The following is a 21,241-nucleotide window of genomic DNA, read 5'->3' on the forward strand; positions in this document are numbered from 1 at the left end:
ATTGCTAATTATCTTGTTTATTGCCACAAATTTTCTAAAAAAAATGGTATTTTAGTTTCTTTCTACCTTAAAAAGAGGCGCACTTTCAGCCTTTCGTAGGTTGCCTTTCTTTTAGCCATAATAAATGCACCCATTATCTTCTTAGAGGGAATTTACATAGGCTGATTGCAAGAATGATTTTACAGACAGCTTCTTAAATAGATTATAGCACATTCCTTTTATTGTAAAGTTAAACACACATAACTTTCTCAACACATACAGTTCTACGAAATTAAATAGTTAATAATTTTACGAATTTTAAAAGGCTATTAATTTTAATTAATACTCACTAATATCTCGTGCCATCATTATAAATAATGAATCACAAATCACAAACCAAAGATGATTTCGATTTATATTTTATTCAAAACCGCTAACTAATAGCATTTTTGGTTCCTTAGACAATGGGGTTGGGAAATGACCCTTTTCAGCCTGTCAAGAGTTGACTACCGCCTTAAGACTGAAGTGACAGATATTATATAAAAACGTCTTTGTTTGGACCAAGACCGAAAAAACCAACGATATGAGTGAGGTTTATCAATTGACTGAAGTTCAGATATTGAAATTTTGCTTCAAGTATTTTTATCCATTTAATCCTTAATCACTATTTAATTCAATCAACTTATTTTACTCTTAATCGATCTATTCCCTCTAAATTTATTCAAAAAATTGCATATCTCCGCTTTTTCAAGAACAATTCCATTTTCCGAATACATTTTATCGTGAAATTAATTATTTTGAAGGGATTTCGTATCGATGTTCCTTAACTTGTAAGCACCTTGACGGACATTGGTTTAAATATTAGTGGCTTGAGAAATTTTCAAGTTTGCACTAAAAAAAGTTTTTCAACGGTTACAATTTGTTGAGAAGACTGATATTCGATAACATATGATTAAGAGTAATTTATTTTGCTCGGACTAATAAAATAATGTCGTTTACCAAAGGAAAAGGAACAACTTTTGTCCCATGTGGTTGCTTTTAGTATGTAGCTCTCCTTTCATGGACTGGAAAAATATTATATAAGCATAAAAATAACCACATTCCACAAAAAGAAAAATTTCTCAGTACTGTACAATGTCATTTTATATTCTTTTCAGCGGAAATAATACATAAATCACTTCACTCTAAACGAGTTATGATATAAAATTTTGCAGTTAACCGTGCTTGCAGTGTATGGGTGCTCTTCTTAGAAATTCAGTAGAATATTTCAAATAATAATTATTGATCCCTCTAAACGTACTCCCTTCAAAATAATTAATTTCATGGTAAAATGTTTTCGGAAAATGGAATTGTCCTTGAAAAAGCAGAGATATGCAATTTTTTGAATAAATTTAGAGGGAATAGATCGATTAAGAGTAAAATCAGTTGATTGAATTAAATATTGATTAAGGATTAAACTACTAAAAATACTTGAAGCAAAATTTCAATATCTGAACTTCAGTCAATTGATAAACCTCACTCATATCGTTTGTTTTTTCGGTCTTGGTCCAAACAAAGACGTTTTTATATAATAACGTATTTTGTCGTCTACTCAAAACAAAGCAACACCGTTTCTTCTATGTGGTTTCTCTAAAATGTTGGTACATTTTACTGTTCTAAAGTGATTACTCGTAGTCTTTAAAGCCAGGTTCTTGACAGTGCTAAAATTAATACGCTTAATGCGTAAACGGAAAACATGAAGCGCCTACAATGTAGTAAAGGGTGTGACGTTTCAAATGTATGATGAGTCCTGACCAAGAAACTCTGAAGTACGAAAGCGGAAGTTCCTTAATAGTGGCCACAGAAGAAATCAAGCATTTAGACATTTGAGGTTAAATGTATAAATTCACGCATCACCCTCATTTTGTATCCGCTATTAAAAACATTACATTTTCCTTTTGAAAAGATCGCTCGCTCGTTTTAAACAGTCAATAGAATATTTCAAATATTCAATATTGATTTCTCATCACGTACTCCCTTCTAAATAATTAATTTCATCATAAAATGTTTACGGAAAATCTAATTTTAAATCGTGTTTTAAACAATAAAAAACACAACTTTTTTTACTAAATATTTGCTAACCCTGGTAAGGACCCTTTCATACACCTTCAAATTCTAAATTTTAGGAGCTCTTGATTTTCGTGTTTGACTTCGCAGTACGTGATCGTGGTCCGTTAGTCTAGGGGTATGATACTTGCACTGGATGCGAGTAATATCGGGTTCAAATACCGGAGGGTCCCGTCTTACAGCTTCATATTACAAATTTAGGAGTTTTTTTATTTTCATGTTTTTCTTCTCAATGCGTTTTTAAGAATACAATTCCCAGATTTTTTCTGCGATTTTCCATCACCTTTTTAGGCGAAAACTTTTCAATGTTTGCAGTAAATTTTAACATTTTAAATATCCACCGCACTTTGTTCAAATTCTTAAAATTTCCTGACATTTATGGTCCATTTTCTAAGTGCGCTATCTCAGAAGCCTTAAAGTCACCAGGAGTTAATGACGTCTTATCCTGGGAAGTATTGGACTTTCTTTCAGCCAACTTCTTTATTAGGTTCTCCTATGGCACTTCACTATTTATGAGCGCCAACAGCGGGCAACAAACGAAACTTCAAGGTGTGGTTTGAGTTACGTAAGCCTTTAGGGACCGTCCATAAACTACGTTACACTCTTATGGTGGGAGGGGGTTTCTAAATTTGTGACGGGGGAGGGAGGGGTTCTTCGATGCGTGACGTCACATTTAGCACTGATTTTGTTACGAAGTCAGTAAGAGGCCGATTGGCTCTCTTATGTTATAGAAGAAGAAACACAACATTCCAAAGTACAAACTAGTTAGTACCAAAATAGTTATTTCATCACCGCTTAAATAGTAGAAAATTTAAGCAATTTTCTACTATTTACACCTTTGTATAGCCAATTTAAATAAAGCATTTAAAATAAGCAGCTTAAATTCTCTTATGTCTCCGTTTATTCGCCCCTATTATCATTGAGAATGAATCAAATCCCCCTGCCGATAGAAAGGGTTTCGTTCCTTTGGCAAATTTACTAAATCTCAGCTCGATTAGTCTGTTTTCGGTGACAGTGTCGAAAAATATAAAGTGTGCCCCTTTAACTAAGCTTTATGGAATTATATTAATATTATTTAACTTTTTTAAAGCTTATAAAAAGGGTTCACTTCCATTGCACCGAATCCCAATCAACCGAACCCAATCCCATTCGACCGAAAAACCCGCACTTTGGCGGATTTATTATTCGGTCCAATAAATAAAATCCCGGGAACTCAAAGATTTTATGTTTGCTAGCAAAAATTAAATCAACTTAAAACAATTTAAGGCTTACGTAAATGTACACTAGATCCAAACATTTTCTAAATAATTTAAAACCGTAAAATTTAAAACTAGGAAAGGGGCCTAATTTTCACGGCTAACAAAGAACTTTAAATAAAAACTAGCAATTTAAGAAGTTCCCAGGTTCCCGGTTAAAGGACTTATTGTCCATGAATAAAATATATTTACCAAATAATCCATTTTGAAGAAAAACACCGTGGTAATCGAAATAATACTTTTATTTAACCAAAAACAAAAACACGTCTTAACTTGAGCGTGGTTGCTGAGACTGACTCCTGACTGTAACTGCCCTTTTACAGATTGTAGGCGGGGGTTTTTATCCCCGCGAAAAATGTTTTTTAACAAGGTTGACAGCAGTGGCGCTTAAGGCGCCACTTCGGGACTATTAGGCATTATACAAAATTTAGTATAAAAAATGAAAAATGAGTAAAGCAGACGACGCGGGTTTTCCCCGGGAAGGAGGTTCTGGCTGTAGACGGTTACACCCTCCCCCCCAAGAAAAGTTGTCTGCTGCGGCACTCTTGTTCTCAATCCGCTGAGTCTTGGGCAGGCGGCGAGGAGGGCCTCCTGGCCTCGGCAGCAGTCTGCTATCGCTACTTATTCTCACGATGGCGAATTCCATGGGCCGCGTCAAAACGTTATGTTTCGTTCCGAATAGTCTCCCATGGTTCTCGCGAGATTGTTTGACGGGCAAAATTAAAATCACTAGACGTCACTTCTGTGATACTGTTCTACGTCTGCGCGAGACCGAAGAGTCTGATGCGGATATGTTGCTGGAGGGTGATAATAAATGTCCATGATAGGACCTCCAGGCTTTGGATTCTTCCTCAGCACTATCTCACGTTTCCATCCTTTACGGAAAGGATTGACAAATCTCATAGGATTTATGGGGACAGGGTTGGACAATTCCACTTCGTCTTCCTCAATTTCAGAGGAATAACTGGAATCGTCAGGGTGAGATAGAGGAGAGGGTAGAGGGAGAGACTTCTCCCTCGAGCTCCTATCAGGAGAGGAAGGAGGATAAAGGTCTGGCGGTATCCGATTCACTCGGAAAACCGCTGGAGGATCTAAGAATAAGGCGAATGCGTCTGGCTCAGATTCCTCAGGCAGATCTGGTACTTCTTCCGAGGGGACATAAGAGGATCCATCATTGGATGAAGATGAGGTTTGATGGCTCCTCGTTTCTTCTCCAGACGACTCGGTTTGCGCTTCTTGGTCTCTCAACAGTCGTTGTCTTCGTTCTCGTCGAGTCTCATGACTTTCGTCACCAGTACTGACTCCAGCGTCCTGAAGTATAGGTACGGACTGTGACGTTTTAGAACTTGAAGATGAACTACTTGACGTTGAGGATGACTGGCTTCCGTCCGGTTGGCAGACATCTTTATTCGACCAATACAGCTTTAAATGAGCGATATTCTCTATTCCTTTCTTTTCTCCAGTCTCTGGGTCTTCTAGTTGATATCGCAAGCGGTCTAGCTTGTTCGCGATTTTGTAGGGACCATCCCAATGGGTTGGACGTTTGTGGGATAAGTGGTCGGTTGTTCCGTACCACTCCCATTTTCAAAGTTCAACACGGTTGGCTTGGCCATTCCGTCACAGTTTTGGTCCTCAATTTTTGTAGTAGAAAACAAAATAGCGGAAAATCGGTTACAAAAATACAAAAAATTAGAATGTAGAAGTACTAATTCAAAATAAAAACAATTCCCTATTTCGCTCAATTCTCAATAATATAGGCAAAACCTTAACGAGAAAAGGTGGGGGGGGGGGGGGGGTAAATGGAGCCTAGACGTTCAAATTCTAGTAATGAAGTAAATAATTGCGAGGGTTTCGGCTATTCCAATAAACCTTTAGAGCTTTTTCGTTTTGCCGCTCTTTAGAGCTGGAAAACGATTGTTCTGACCTCAGTTGGCTGGTCGGCAGGTCGGCTGGCTGGATTTTGGTGTGACCTGATGAGATTCGTCATAAATAAACTTTTCAAATTTCAAATTTCCCGCGAATTTCACCCGTAGTTCACGTTACACCTCATAGGTGGCGTAACGTATTTAATTTCAATTGAAATTATTTTCCCGTCTGTGCCGGGCCTCGAACCTGCGATGTCCCAATCCATACGAGACGCTACCACGAAGCTACGCTCGCTTAGTACAAAACCCGAGTTAAGTTAGACTGTAGAGTAGAGAGAGGTAGAAATATGTGGATCCCCACCCATCCTCTCCTTCCCGACGCGCGCCAACCAGCTGCAGCTGGATTTTGTAAGTGGGAGAGGAGAGAGAGTAGAGAGAATGACTGCCTAGCGCGTGCCAATAATTTCTAGCAATGTGATTTAAATCAATGAAACATACTCATTTAAAGTTAAATAATTATAATTAGCTAATATGATTATTATATTTAAAAAAAATTATATTATTTAAGTTATAAATTTAACGATAGTTGTTGAGAGATTCAATAGAGGGCAACATGAGATGTCATAAATACTAGTTTGTTTTTTGTTGTCTCTCTGCCTCCTATTGCAAGGTCCAAGGCTTAACGGATGATGGATGATTAGATAGTTTAATCAGGTGTTTAAATGTAACTTAATCCCGGCGATACCATTAATGACAAACGCAATCAACATACTCATGGTTAAATTAAAGTTAATTAAATTGAATTGCTCAAAGATAATTATAAAATTAAATCAACAACTCAATTATCTGCTCAACGATAATTAGGCTAGTTTTTAACTTTTTGTCAGTTTTGCTGTTTATTTAAACGTAATTAAACAATGGTTAAATACTGCAAGTGTATGGGTGTAAATTTCCACGCGACGTTAAATTGTCGAAACAATGGGATATAATTTTAAAAATGGGTAAACCACACACCAAGTCCATGGTTGTCTGCTCCCTTCATTTTAAATTAGAGGATTACCGCCTTCAACCGAAATATGAACATTCAGGTATGTTTTAAGCGTATAATTTTAATTTAAAACCAATTATAATAGGAGTTATTATTGTAGATAAGTTAAGTTACCCTCCCAGACTTAGACCCTTGGCTGTTCCTTCCAAAAAACTCCCGTTAAGGAAACATGATCAACAAAATTTCAGGGCTAGTGGGAGACTGGAAAGACTGAAAAAAAAAAGGAATCAACTCTCACAATCTCCAACTTGGCATGCAAGTCAAACAGCTGAAATAAATGGACCAGCAGACGCAGAAATTCTAGCTGAAAGATTGGGGATTGATGCGGTTCAACAAACTACCGAGGAAACTACGACCGACAAATGCACCACTCCAAACCCCAATAATTTAAAGCTATGAAACATACTCATCTAAAGTTAAATAATTATAATTAGCTAACATGATTATTATAATAAAAAAAATTATATTATTTAAGTAATAAATTTAACGATAGTTGTTGAGAGATTCAATAGAGGGCAACATGAGATGTCATAAATAGACTGCAAACCCAAACTCCGTCTAGTTTGTTGTCTGGCACTCTGGCTATTGCAAGGTCTAAGGCTTAACGGATGATCGATGATTAGATAGTTTAATCAGGTGTTTAAATGTAACTTAATTCCGGCAATACCATTAATGACAAACGCAATCAACATACTCATGGTTTAATTAAAGTTAATTAAATTGAATTGCTCAAAGATAATTATGAAATTAAATCAACAACTCAACTATCTGCTCAACGATAATTAGGCTAGTTTTTGTCAGTTTTGCTGTTTATTTAAACGTAATTAAACAATGGTTAAATACTGCAGGGTGTATGGGTGTAAAAATAATGCCACAATGAGTGGTGTCCGCTTTCACCAATTTCCGCGCGACGTTAAATTGTCGAAACCATTGGATATAGCTTTAAAAAATGGGTAAACCACGCACCAAGTCCATGGTTGTCTGCTCCCTTCATTTTAAAAAAGAGGATTACAGCCCTCAACCGAAATATGAACATTCAGGTATGTTTTAAGCGTATAATATTAATTTAAAACCAATTATAATAAGAGTTATTATTGTAGATAAGTTAAGTTACCCTCCCAGATTTAGACCCTTGGCTGTTCCTTCCAAAAAACTCCCGTTAAGGAAACATAATCAACAAAAGTTCAAGGCTAATGGGAGATTGGAAAGACTGAAAAAAAGGAATCAACTCTCACAATCTCCAACTTTGCATGCAAGTGAAACTTTCCGGTGTTATAACATTTGTCAGCAAAGCTTTTTGTGGAAGATGTTCCGACCAACAAGTAACGTCTGAAAGTAAAATATTGGACATGTGTGAAGGTTTCATAGATGGGATTATGGTTTAGAACTAATATGACCACCCTTTCTAAAGAAGAAAAAGTAATTTACAAGTGAATAAGTTTTGCGAAATTCCAAAATACCTGCTGTGAGAGTGCATGTTGAGAGAATGATAGGTAGAATGAGAGCTTTTAATTGTTTAAATAAAAAATGGCCTTTTGATTTATTGCCCTATGCTAGTTCAGTGATCACCGTGGTATCTGCTGTTATTAATTTATCAACACCAATTTTGGCTAACGATAAATTTTAAATGTTTCTCAAAAATATGTCCCAAGCTTGTTAAAACCCGTGAAAAAAATGCAAATAAATAATGCACCCAAGACTCCCGAAATTTTGTAAAACAATTTTATTTAATAAATTTGTAAGATTCAATCACATTTTAAGGAACTTAAAAATATCACTTCAGCCTTATTTGCGCCATTACATTCCGTCCTTTTTATTCCATTTCAAATAATTTGGAATGTAGTAATTGAAAAAAGTAATTTGTAATCTTGGTAAAAGATTGTTAACAAATTTTTGGTCTTTAGGCACATCAATAACAGTTTAGAATAAATTTTAAAATGACAACTTTGAAGACCTAATAGGGCCAAACTAAGTTGCACTTGCCCATAATACATTTGTTAGGGTTTCAAAGAAAATGTTCCGTCCTTCTTGATTATGTAAGGAGTTTTCTTGAGGACTGTTTCCAAGTTTCCTTTTTCACCAATGACTGGACACTTCATTTTGACCAAATTATCGTTGACTACACCGTCAGGGGAACACCCCAAGAATGGATAAGAAGGGTTGACTTCAAAACCAATCTTCGGTACTTTTAAATTGGACTTTTTTTAAAGCAACAAGTGTTTTTTTCGTTTATAATTCCATACTGTGTGAATTCATTTCCCTTAAAGTTTGACTGAATAGCTTTTCGAATTTTTTCAGTAGGATCTTTTGGAAAATATATGTAATACTCGTAGCAATTTTGACAAGAGAGAGAGCAACAGGTAATAAACAAAACGAAAACAGTATTACCAATTTTTATACTCATGTTATGACCAAAGCTTAAGAGTTTACATAACTAATCTGGTTAATATTAGGGTGATTAGGTTTTCTACACTTACCATTTTTGAAAATATTCTCTTCTGAAAATTGTGGTTCATTCATTGCAAGAAATTTCGAGTACTAATTTTCTTTTGGCACTGAAATATCAGTTTAAACGTCACATACACTGCCGCTGATGCTACTGGTCTCAGGCCTGCCATTTATGTTTTTCCCCTAGATCAAGCTTCGCGTTTTTTCCGTACGGTGGCACTAGTGAAACTTTTCGTTCTAGGCGCGGAATCTGGCAGCCCTGAACTAGGGAAATTTTGGTCCAAAAATTGAAATTTTAAGGGTTAGAAAGGGAAATTTCATTTTTCCCACCTGGCATCACTGCTTTGAACATCCTTTCCTTTGTTCTCTTGCGAACTCTGCGTTTAACGGCTGTGGAAGATTTCTTCTGATTTTTGTGAATGCCAATTAAAAACTTATTGTTCGAAATAAGTATTTGTTTTGAATTTTGTTACCATAGTTCTCATTTTTTTATTAGGCCTATTAATATACCACTAATTATAGGTTATTTTCAGAATTAATTTCAAGTAAGTATTTCTTTGAACGGGTAGTTTTGTCATATATTATTATTTGTTAGGCCTATTTACGCGTTTTCAGGATATCTAACAAGTCATGAACTAAGTTAGGACATTTTCAACGGTCAGAAATCTAAATAGACTTTGCGCCTGTTAAACTCGGCGGTTTTACAAATACGAGAGAGTTCAGAAATGGCATCTAATATGAAAGAAACATCAGCGGAAAAGATGAGAAGGCTTCGTTTGAACCCAGAATACAGAGAAAGAGAAAAAGCTCGAAGTCGAGAGAGATATACAGCAAATAAGAAGCTAAAGAGGCAGTTGGTTTTAGAATCTCCTGCGAGTAAGGACCCATCAATTACTCAGAATTGAAAGTATTGCTTTTGCTCCTGGAGAAGGGCAGACACCACAATCAATTCTTTATGATGAGGACTCCGATTACCTTTCTTTCCCGAGTATTTACGCTGGCCAAGCTTTGAAGCTCCCACCTAAGGCAACGTACACACAGCAAATAAAATGGCAATTTAGATGCAGCGATAGGCGTTGTGCGTCTAGTATCCATTTGGGCTCTAAATGCGCTCAAAATAGATTAAACTATGTCACAAATGGAACTTCCCCACTTCTTGGCCTCTCATGCAGTTGTCTATAGTCGCCCTCGAGGGGGTAGCCATTAGCGTTTTCAACGTACACCATACTAAATATTACTCGGTACTACGAATATATTACGAAATTCTTGGTATTACAAATAATACACGGTACTACGAATATACTTTCAGATATTTCACGATAATTCCTCACACTACGAATATACTTCCAGATATTACACGGTAATTCCTCAAACTACGAATATACTTCTAAATATAACTGAGTACTTCGAAATTACACAATATTTGGAATATTTTTCCAACTTCAAATATTACACTATACTACGAATATATTTACTTTTCCAACCAATTATTTCCAAGATTACACCTACTCTGAAGGTACTACACATTAAAAAACTTAATTCAATGCGTTATAGTTTTCTAGATAATTCTAAACTATGCGTTATTATAATTTACTTTATAAGTTCAAATAACTGATGTCGTATTCATTACACTTAATATTTGCAATAGTACTTCCATCTTACGTACGTACTATCTTGGTAAACCTTTTCTATATTATTGTAGAATAATAATTGATAGCTTTGTTTTTGGATGTCTTAGAAAAACTGATGGTTCGTCGATCACGTTTTTATAGAAATGTTGGCTTTTTTTCTAAGGCGCTCAAGGACTCATAATTATAACAATTATAATTAATAGTTATCCGAGGCAAATCATTCATCTGATTAACTTAAAAACCAACCCTTAAGCAACCCTGCTCCATATTTCATAGCTTTGGTTTAGACTGAGTTTGTGATTAGATTAGCCGTGAATATTAACCCTGATGAGGTTTAGATTAGAGCTTACCTAATATCTGATCACAAAATCGGTGCAATGCGAATCTATGCAAACGAGAGTATAGTTTCTCGATGAACTCATGGTTGCAATGCTACAGTTTTTATCTTTTATAAATCTGATTAGTCTTATTAACCGATTAAAATGAATAAAGTGATCTAGCCTCGTCACAAATGGATAAACAATGAGCAAGAACATCCCCGAAATAATAAATAACTTACCATATTAGCTTTTTCATTTGGTAAATTCAACTTGCAAGTAGCGCGTTTAAAAGTCAAACACGGCTCTATAGTTATGATAGTCGTCCGAAAAACTCCCAAGAACTAGTGTCATTGCTTAGTCCGTTGCCTACGTTAATCAAGGCCTGTGCGCGGTAGTTTCGAAGGGGGCGACTTTTAAGAAACGCGACTTATTTTCTCCCTATTTTACTGCGAGATGGCATTGATAGCTGGACCGAAACGCGCGCGAAAATGGGTATTTAAAATTCCAAGCGCGAGAAAATGAGCATTTAAAATTCCAAAAGCGAGAAAATGAGCATTTAAAATTCCAAACGCGAGAAAATGAGCATTTCAAATTCCTCAAGTCTAGCTAATAGCGCTATCAGGTGAGAGAATTCGGCAACTTAAATTGCCAAGCGGAAAATAAAAATTGATTAACCACGCTTTATTACAATTTACTTTAAAAGTTCAAATAACTCATGTCATATTCATAACTAGATGTGTTAAATTACCGTATTTTTTAAAAAGGGTAATTTACCGATAAATTACCGATTTAAATTTTGGGAAAACAAAAGCTACTACTCAATTGGTAATTTTTGGTAATTTATATTTTCCCGTGCTTACAATCCGTTACTTTAAACAACGTTTAATTGTGAGCACTATCTTGGCTGTTTTACACGTATTTGCGGCATTTGCTACCAAAGCGTCAGCAGTGGCCTTTCTAATCTGATCTCTAACTAAAGATTTATTAAAAGACTATTTATTAGCGAAACCTTGTAAGTACTGACTAGCGAATAGCGTCTGGTGAGTCATTTTGGAAGGAAAAACAGAAATAATTGATCATTTATGTGTAAAATGAACTTTTAATGCGTTATAAAAATGTTTGGTAATTTATTGCCGTTATTTACCAGTAAATTGCCATTGTAAAATTGCGGTAAGATATAAAACGGTAATTTCATCGGTATTTGGTAAATTACTGGTAATATACGGACGGCAAATTACCGACTCACATCTCTATACGTTACACTTACTAGTTGCAATATTTCGATATTATAGTACTTCCATCTAATACGTACTATCTTGTTTAACCTTTCTTATGGTATTGTAGAATATATCTTTGTTTTTGGGTAGAAAAACTGATGGTTCGTCGATCGTGTTTTCATGGAAATTTTGGCTTTTTTCTAAGGCGCTCATGGGCTCATAATTACAGCCAAGTTATAATAAAGAGTTATGTGAGTTGGATCGTATTTTAAAAAAACCTAGTTATTAACTTGAAAAACTAACCCTTAAGCTACCCTGCTCCAAATTTAGGTTGTGATTAGATTAGCCGTTAATATTAACCCTGATGAGGTTTAGGTTAGAGCTTGCCTAAGATCTGATCACAAAATCTATTCAAACGATAGTATAGATTCTCGATGAACTCATGGGCGCAATGCTACTTTTTTGTCCGAAAAACTCGCAAAAACTAGTGTCATTGCTTAGTCAAGAGGACCGAATTAAATCGAGACTAAAATTACAAGCCTTTAACACGTATAGATAATAGACAGATTAAGTAAAGGGCGAAAATACGTTTGTAAGCTCAAGCTCACTTTATGTAATAGAGATATGATTTCGTATTCATATCTTTATTACGTCAAGCGAGCTTAAGCTTATAGTGATGTTAAATATCACAGGAATTAATGATCATGTGCGCCCGAACATAAAATTAGGAATCAAGCATCTTGCACCTCTCTCTTTAAAGCATCCTTTTACCATTATATGTGGCGTTTAAAGTGTAGGTGGAAAAGGGGTGAAACTCCCCAACTAAACGTCAGATCACAGCTTAAGCCAATAGAAAACCTTGCCTTACCAATCTCCTACTCTGTAAAGCTATATGCTCGGTATCTACCGTGAGAAAGTTCGGGAATTCGGACTAAAATCCGAGATACTGTTTCCCACCGTTATAATATTGGATGGAAACATACAATTCTGCGAGACTTCTCGATTTTATAAAATATTAGACTGATATTCTTAGTATTCGTAACGATTCGCGAAATACTTCGAATAGTTACATCATTCTCTTCATATTCTCAGTATACTCTTCGTATTACATGTATTACAATTAATACACCATACTTTGCAATATTTCAATATTTCGAATATACTTCACATTACTTTTCGATATTTTTTAATACTTTAAATATTACAAAACCAAATGTACACCTACTTCACGTAGTGGCTACCCCCTCGGTTGTGGCCATTTATATTTCATATCAATCACTGAAATTATAATTGGTTTGCAAATTTTTGGTTTTTACTTTTTACCGCAATAGATGGCGTTAAAAAGTAATGCATTTATACCGAAGATTTACTACCCCCCACTTTTACCCCTGTTTTAGTGCCTTTCCCCCTATATTACCCCCTTTTTTCCCCCATTATAGCCTTAACCCCGCCCTATCCCCGCCCATTTTCCCGTTAATTTATTTAAATTTATTCATATAATGCTCTAAAACGCGAACAGATGGACCTAGGGTAGCTAAACTTTATATTATTTTATTTCGAAAATTTCCAAATCCCCGAGGGGAATCGAACGTACCAACGTTAACGCTACGGTTCGGAAACCCGGCACGCTAGAACTGCGCCACCGAATTCTTATATAGATCATTGCTTTCATAAGATAAATGCTGGGATAGACAAATCCATCTCGAGTCTAGGCGCGTTTCGCACTAAGAGAGAGAAATTAAATATTCGCCCACTACCACGTTAATATGACGTTAAATCGGCCTCAAAGTCACGTCTGAAGCTTAGAGTTCTTTTCCTAAAACCTTATCTGTCTTGAATGTAGAGAGAAACGAATTAGCAGGCAAAGTTCACGTTATTCTGTATTTTAATTAAAATAAATATACAGTATATTCACGAGTGAGATTAATGATAATTATAAATAATGATGTTTCAAGTAAGTTAATTGTATAAAATAATGATGTTTCAAGTAAAGGAATTTACTTTAGATTAATTAATATTATACTTTAATTTAATTAATATTATACTTTAATTTAATTAATATTATACTTTAATTTAATTAATATTATACTTTAATTTAATTAATATTATACTTTAATTTAATTAATATTATACTTTAATATAATTAATGTTATACTTTAATTTAATTAATGTTATACTTTAATTTAATTAATGTTTTACTTTAATTTAATTAATGTTTTACTTTAATTTAATTAATGTTATACTTTAATTTAATTAATGTTATACTTTAATTTAATTAATATTATCATGATACTATAGTTTATGATAACTTTACAAATAATGATGTAGTTTAGTTAAGTTTAAAACTAACCGATTGAGGAAGTTACTATAGGGTTGGTACTGGTAATTATGAACACTTTTTGCAAATCTTTGAATAACTTCCGTGGAGCTAACGTTAGACACCAGAAACTTTCAGGATATGAAATATGATTCTTTAGACAAAATTCTATATGTTTTCAGCTTTTTAACTCTCTTAAATTTTGCAAAATATCCTATTTCCCAATCCCCGTAGAGGACCCCAAATGTGAACAATCGCTGGTAAATGTAAACACCCTGACACTAAATACTGAAGGAGGTAGTGACTGAACACTGGACCCAAATGTGAACAACAATTATAATCAAATGGGAGGAATAAAAAAGGCCCTAGGAAAGGACAGGGTTGCCACAGTACCTGGAAATCCTGGAAAATCTGGAAAAGTCAGGGAATTTAAAAATGGGCCGAAAAGGTCAGGGAAAAGTCAGGGAATTTGATTTTAGTGGGTAAAACTTCTGGGAATAAGTCTTTATTGAAAGAGTAATGAAAGTTTCTCCTCATGCTCTCTCAACACAGAAAACTCTAGATTAATCCTTTAAAATGTCTAGAATAGCTGGTTAAATATATCTCTCTCTCCTTGCTTTGCCCCCCGTCTTCTGAATGAGAGTAAAGTATGAATACTTTCTTTTTGATCGGCTTAACGGTCACGCATGCGCGTTATCATTAATTTGGCGACAAAGCGGGGTAGCGTCTGCTTGCAGTGCTGCTGGGATAGAAGTCCTGCCTATGGTGCCACAGTTCAAATGGCACCATAGTAACCTATGTTTATGTAGTTTTATTGTAATTATTGTGTACTTAATATATTTATAATAGACAACACGTTTTCCCCTAATCCATTTAGCTTTTTTATTCACTTTATTAGTCACCATGATTGCAATAGGCGATTTTAAAAATGACGTTTCACAGGTGCGCGCGCAGAAATTAGGGAGGGGTAAAATGCGTTCCATCTCTGCTTTTTCCCCCGGCTACATATTTTGTATAGGGGACTTTTTGAAAAGGCCTATTTGCAAGAAGACAGCAACACACAGAAAGCAGAGCAGACTACGTTATTTAAAAAGGCAAGGACTAAATTAGATAGCCAGTAGTTTATCCAATATGCAAAGCTAGATTCTTACTCCTAGTCGAGAGTATGAAGAGATTTTTATTTAACCAGCTATTGTTTTTGTAAAGTAAATGCTCTCTTAGACTGTTATTTATAGTTAAAATGTTTCTTATTTGTTTTGGTGCAAAAAATACATGGGAAAACTTAATGTAGAGAGTTTATTTAATTATAAGCACTTAAAACGTGCTGTAAACATTCGCACTTTCGGCCTAAAAGGTCAGGGAAAACCTGGAAAAGTCAGGGAATTTGGTTCTGAAAATTCCGTGGCAACCCTGAAGGAGCTACCATTACGTAGGGCCTAAATTCATGCACCTAGATTAAAGTTTACGCAGATGTGATATGTGATAATAGGATAATATAGTTAAAACAATACCCGAGTCAAAATGTTCAATAATTTGTTGAGAAGTCCTATTTATTTCGATACCTCGCATAACAGCTGTCTCGTTTTCTCGCTTTCCCGCCCAATAAGTAGTGGTAGCTACCGCCCTCTTACCGCTAAATTGATAAACTTACTAATGGCGCGAAATTTGAGTCTTTTTTGGGTCAATGATGTATTTTAAAGTTAATATTATCGGAACGTAGATTCCTTACACCACTTTTACTTTTTATTTTTTAGTAAAATAGCTTAAAAAGGATTCAAATTAACCTTGAAACATTTGCAATTTTTACTTGGTTTTTTCCAACTCTATTTATAAAATCGAATTCCGAATCGAAACCACAGATATTAATATCAATTTTATAGTGAAAAACGTGATCTATCTAACGATTAAAGGTTTTTTATCGTGGGATTATTTTAACTCTTGCTTAAGCTTATATCTACAAATAGAGCCCTTTTAAAAGGAATTTAAGCCGCCCAAAAATTAGCTACACAATTTTAAAGAAAAAATAGAATCGTTCACATTTACCAGTACCAACCCTAGTTTAATAAATATTATTCTGTAATTTTATTAAGATAAAGTTCTGTAGGTTAAGTTTAAAATGAACCTAATGAGTAAGTTACTGTAGTTTATTACTAGACTGATTTTATTCATAATAGGAATGCTATTTTATATACAATGAAAAAACCCCGAAATTCTAAATTAGCTAGGGTCATCTTATAATGTATATAGTAATACTAATTCTTGTCACTAGAAGGCGGTAAAAAGTAATATGACTGGGTCATCTTGTTCTAGTATATATCGTGCCAAGTGCTCATCGTAGAACATAATGTCTAGATAGATGCAAACCGCGTAGGTCTTTCCATGTATGCACAGCATTTTATCGATTATCAGGAATATGGGACCATCCTCTTGAGAAAAACGTTTAAGCAGTATTGTGTTTTTCCTGTAGTTTTGTCCTAGCACTCTGACTTCCGGGCTTACAAGAACTTTCATTTGAGGCAAAACCAGAATTTCTAGTTCCAAAAGCTGTCCTCTTAATTCTTCCTCCATAAATTCTTCGTAACCTTCTTTGATCGAATCACCTTCATATATGAAATTTTGGGCTTTGCCACCAGCACCATCGTTCTGTTGTAGACACAACCATCTTTGATGCCGCAGTGCCATTGTTTTTGGCACAGACTTGAAACATCGCCAATTTGTATTTTTAAACTGTGAATGTTTTGCCTCAGACCTCATACACCAATGATGCCTAAGTGGTCCAAATCTTTCCATTTGTTCTGGAAAATGATTCAAGTAATAAATTTTTGGTGTTATCGTGTTGTCAGGGTACAAAGCTTTGAAATTTTCTCCATGCGCTGCTACTAAGAACTTTAAATTGAATATAGTATCGCGATTCACGACTGATGACAAAGACAGTAATGTTATTTTTAGCAGTAAAATAAAATTTTCCCAATGCAAGTCACTTTCAGGAATTTTATCACCGATGTATAACGGCATATTGAACAACAGAGTTTTCATGGCTGACGCAGTTTGTTTGAGCTCTTTCTCTAAATGACCGTTTTCAATTATCGCCAGCTTAACGGAAATTTCGTCTTTCCCATAAGCGAAGCTCTGAATTTTGTAGTTTAATTCTTCAAGACTAAAGTATTTTTTCTGATACATAAATTCTTTTAACATAAGCCTGATTTCGAATTTAACAACCCCTTCTAAAAGCATGTGCATAGGATCATGAAGTAATTGTTTTGTAACTAAAAATCCTGGAATTCCATACAATGGGCTTTCTTTATTGACACCATATTGCTTCGACCAATAAAGTTTTGCTTGCTTTGAACAGTTTTTTAAGGAGAGGCACCTATTTTTGTGTTCTAATTCGTCTCTCTCTAGAAAATCAGAGTGGAGGAATGACTTTGCTATATCTGGTTTGGTTATCTCGCATGTTCTACAGAATCTAAATGCCCCCCTACACCTTCTTTAAAGCCACCAAGTTCTTGAGCTGCGAGGGTATCACCCATTACGTACGCGAGTTTGCCCTTGATCATTCTATTTTCACCATTAACATAAAACGCTTTCCCATTTTCTAACTGTTTTAAACTCTCTTTAAAATTATTTATAAGTTTCTCTGACCCAAATTCCTTAACATCTTTTTGTTTAGCTACAGCTAATAAATTAATATTGGTTAGCTTTGACCGAAATTCTGGGGGAATGTTTCTGGCATTGTAAGAAGAGCTTCCAATGCTTTATCGAATGGAACATAATATCCAATGACATCTTTGCGAAAAACTGTTGATTTTGAATTTGAACTCTTTGTGTGATCCCTCTTCCCCAAAACTACTGACTCCGGGGGAATATAATTCATTTTGGATTTAAAGAATGCGTTTTGTTTGTGTGTGGTCTCAAGATATTGGATGGGTGCATGTTCTTTGTCAACCTCTTTTTAATGATCCAGAAGGGCCTTAGTGGCTTCAAGATATCTGATTATCACTTAATTTGAAGCTTTCCTTCAACTTTAGTATATAGGCTGCTTCTATAAAAGTTTGCTTTGAGGCCAAGATGTCTATCTCAGTGTCACTATTATCTTCTAAATCTGGAAAACTATTTTCCACCACAGTGTTATCATCTAAATTTTCTTCTCGGTCATTATGGCTCTTCCTTCGTTTATGGCTTCTTAATGAACTATAATTCTTGAAGGTGGCCTTGCAATTTGTGCAGTGATATTTACAATCAATTCGATTTCTATGTTTACCTAACATATGTTTATCATAAAGAAATTTTTGTTGGGTAAAAAATGGGCACACAGAACACTGGAAAAAATCTTCCAGATCCATCACAAACGGTGGTAAAAAACTAGAATTTAAATGAAAAAAAATAGAAAAATTAAATATTAACTTTTGTTCCCATTATGTAAAATCTTATTTAGTTTGTGAAAATAGAACCGATTGCCTCGGAAAACGTTTTAGTCGCTCTAGTTGAGCTAAGAGATTTAAACTTGAAATAAATGGAGAGCACCCCAGAGCAATAAACGGAGTAAGGATAACTCTGTGAGTAAAATTGACGCTAAAAAATTATAATTAACAAAAATTCCATTTTATATATTTAACACAATCACTTTCGCGATAGTTTTTCAAATTTCTTGATTCAGAGTCTTTTGAATCATTTTGATGCGTTTGAAAAATCGCGCGCTACGGTCATAGAGACATCTGGCGACGATATTTCAGCGGAAACGGCTGACGCCTCGCTTCAAAACAGACTAATGTGTATTAAAGCTATGGGAATTTAATTTATGCGCCCTCAAAAAATATATTATTCCAACAGGCTAATAATCCTCAGAATCCCTAGACACTGATTGCAGATTATGGCTGATCGTTTTATTACTGTCTAGGTTGGGGATTTATTTTTACCGCGTATTCCCATTAGCACATTTAAAAACAGAGTAATTGCTTTCCTGAATACATAATTTTCAGACTGGGAGGATTGTTACCATTTACACCAGGAGGCCAGGCTATTTGGTGGAAAAACTGCAGTACCAAGTAGCCTCGCCTCCTGGTGTAAATGGTATCAATCCTCCCAGTCTGAAAATAATGTATATGGCAAACTTGATAACCCTCTATCTCATACTTTAGTGATATCCCACCTTCCGGTGGCGAATAGTATTCTCTATTGCTAAGTTCAAGTTGTCCCGAACGTTGGGGATACACAGTTCACTCCCCTCTCTACCGAAAATACTCTCTACGGCTTTTACACCGAGTACACTTTATAGTGATATCCCATATTCCGGGGGCGAATATTATTCTCTATTGCAAAGTTGTCCCCAAAGTTGAGGATACACAGTTCACTCCCCTCTCTACCGAAATTACTCTATACGGCTTAACACCGAGTACACTGTGTGAGTGGCCCCTCGATTAAACATGGTAATAAATGCTAAGTAATAATAGACTCACCTTTGCAAGGTCTTTTTTGGTATCCACTATCTATGAAATAAAAAATTCAAATTGAAGTCCTATAAACAGAAGCAATTAAAAAGCACTCACCAGTCTTCAAAATTGTAAAGGAAACTCAAGCGAAATGAGAAAATCCGTCGTTTTCAGAAATACGCTGTTCTAAAGCGCGTGTCTCCTCTCGTGGCAAAACCTATATTTCAGTTTAACTTCGACATAGCTTAATTCAAACAAATCTAGCCAACATGATTGAAAATATTTTTCTATTACTACCACCAAGAAAGCTTATATATTCCTCATGTCAAACCATCACTTCAAAAATATGTTGTGCTAAAAAATGTGCATAAATAAAGTCCTTTTCACAATGTAAATTGTTGCTTATTTTATGAATATAGCCAATATATGTCGAAAACCGCCCAAAATCGGCTATAACAAAGTGACATAGTTATCATACATTAAGTTCAAAGTGCAATAGTGCAGCTCGTATAGCATCAGAGAGAATTTATAATAGGGAGTGGAAACTGAGGAAAATTATGTAGCTCAAAAATTACGTGATCAACAAAACTGGCCAGGTCTATTTCCGGTATAATATTTTGTGGCCCCTCCCTCTAGGGTGGTTCTAGAATGTTGCGGAATGGTCTCTAGAGGAGATGGACAGTACGTTTTAGGGAAAGGGAAACGTCTGACTTAAAAAACTCCAAATGGCGGCAAAGAGGAGAGAGAGAGAGAGATAAACGCGCTTTATAAAATCCGCCGAAAAATGGGACAATAGGGGGGCAGTAAAAACAATTTTCGGTACGTTTAGTTTTAGGATGCACATCCTTTGCGCATGGGGGGATTGACCTCCTCGCCTTATCTCTGTCATCCCCTATGCCAACTGTCCTCGCGAAAACTGCGCTCAGGTGCCGCGGTGTACCGTAGATTTACCCCCGTTTTCACCACGCATGGATCCCGCCTGCCTATACTGATTCTCTCTCCCTCTTTCTCTCCTCTTTGATGGCGCCAGTTGCACTCGAAATCGTGAACCCTTATTGGGTAATTGTACAACCAATAGTGATTGAGGGCAAACTTTAAAATTAAAGGAGTGTCATGTGACCGGAAATTTCCCAGGTTAGTTTTAGCGTCGCAGCGTACTTGTTTGAGCTACATTGTATTTAGCACTGTCAAGGACAAGAGCTTTCACTCCCCATTATAAATTCTCTCTGATAGCCTGTTTCGAAAATCCCAGGCGTAGCTTACCATGGGATTTTTTGGCTCTCTGGTGTCAACGGGCGAAAGCATGAAGAATTACAGTAATCAAAGACGAAGTTGAACTTCTAGGGCTCATTTAAAATTATTTGAAAGTTTCTTCAAATAAAACTCCACAAATTAAGCCGAATGGGTTGCAATAAGAACTTAAACTTCTTAGGCTAAAAATATAAAGACCCATATTTCCAAAGTGTCCTTGGAGCTGGCAGAGGAACAACTTCTCGGAGAGTTTCATAGGCTGATGGTGATTTCGCTCTCAGATATAGACACCATTTGATAACGGCAGGATGTCACATTTTGGGCTTTCGCTGTTTTTTCTTCATTTGTTGTTCTTAAGTTCTCTTTTGAGCAAA

General features: G+C 35.5%; 2 protein-coding genes across 2 annotated transcripts; one reads left to right on the forward strand and one right to left on the reverse strand.

The window, feature by feature from the left end:
• The first annotated feature begins 7,203 nt into the window (after positions 1 to 7,203).
• LOC149685319 (uncharacterized) lies at positions 7,204 to 7,629 on the forward strand. Its single transcript, XM_089871004.1, has 2 exons — positions 7,204 to 7,294; positions 7,355 to 7,629. Exons 1-2 carry the CDS (start codon positions 7,204 to 7,206, stop codon positions 7,585 to 7,587), a joined length of 324 nt encoding a protein of 107 aa, XP_089727130.1. The 3' UTR covers positions 7,588 to 7,629.
• Positions 7,630 to 16,452: 8,823 nt separating this feature from the next.
• On the reverse strand, positions 16,453 to 20,921 carry LOC149685320 (uncharacterized). The gene is made up of 6 exons (XM_089871005.1): positions 20,880 to 20,921; positions 19,734 to 19,737; positions 19,644 to 19,673; positions 18,188 to 18,448; positions 17,672 to 17,863; positions 16,453 to 17,585 (listed from the first exon to the last, which is right to left on the reverse strand). Exons 1-6 carry the CDS (start codon positions 20,919 to 20,921, stop codon positions 16,453 to 16,455), a joined length of 1,662 nt encoding a protein of 553 aa, XP_089727131.1.
• Between the last annotated feature and the right edge of the window lie 320 nt (positions 20,922 to 21,241).

This window comes from Phalangium opilio, unplaced genomic scaffold (genome assembly GCF_054372755.1).
Source record: "Phalangium opilio isolate 3A_F unplaced genomic scaffold, DU_Popi_V2 ptg000032l_1, whole genome shotgun sequence".
In the NCBI taxonomy this organism is placed as follows: Eukaryota; Metazoa; Arthropoda; class Arachnida; order Opiliones; family Phalangiidae; genus Phalangium; species Phalangium opilio.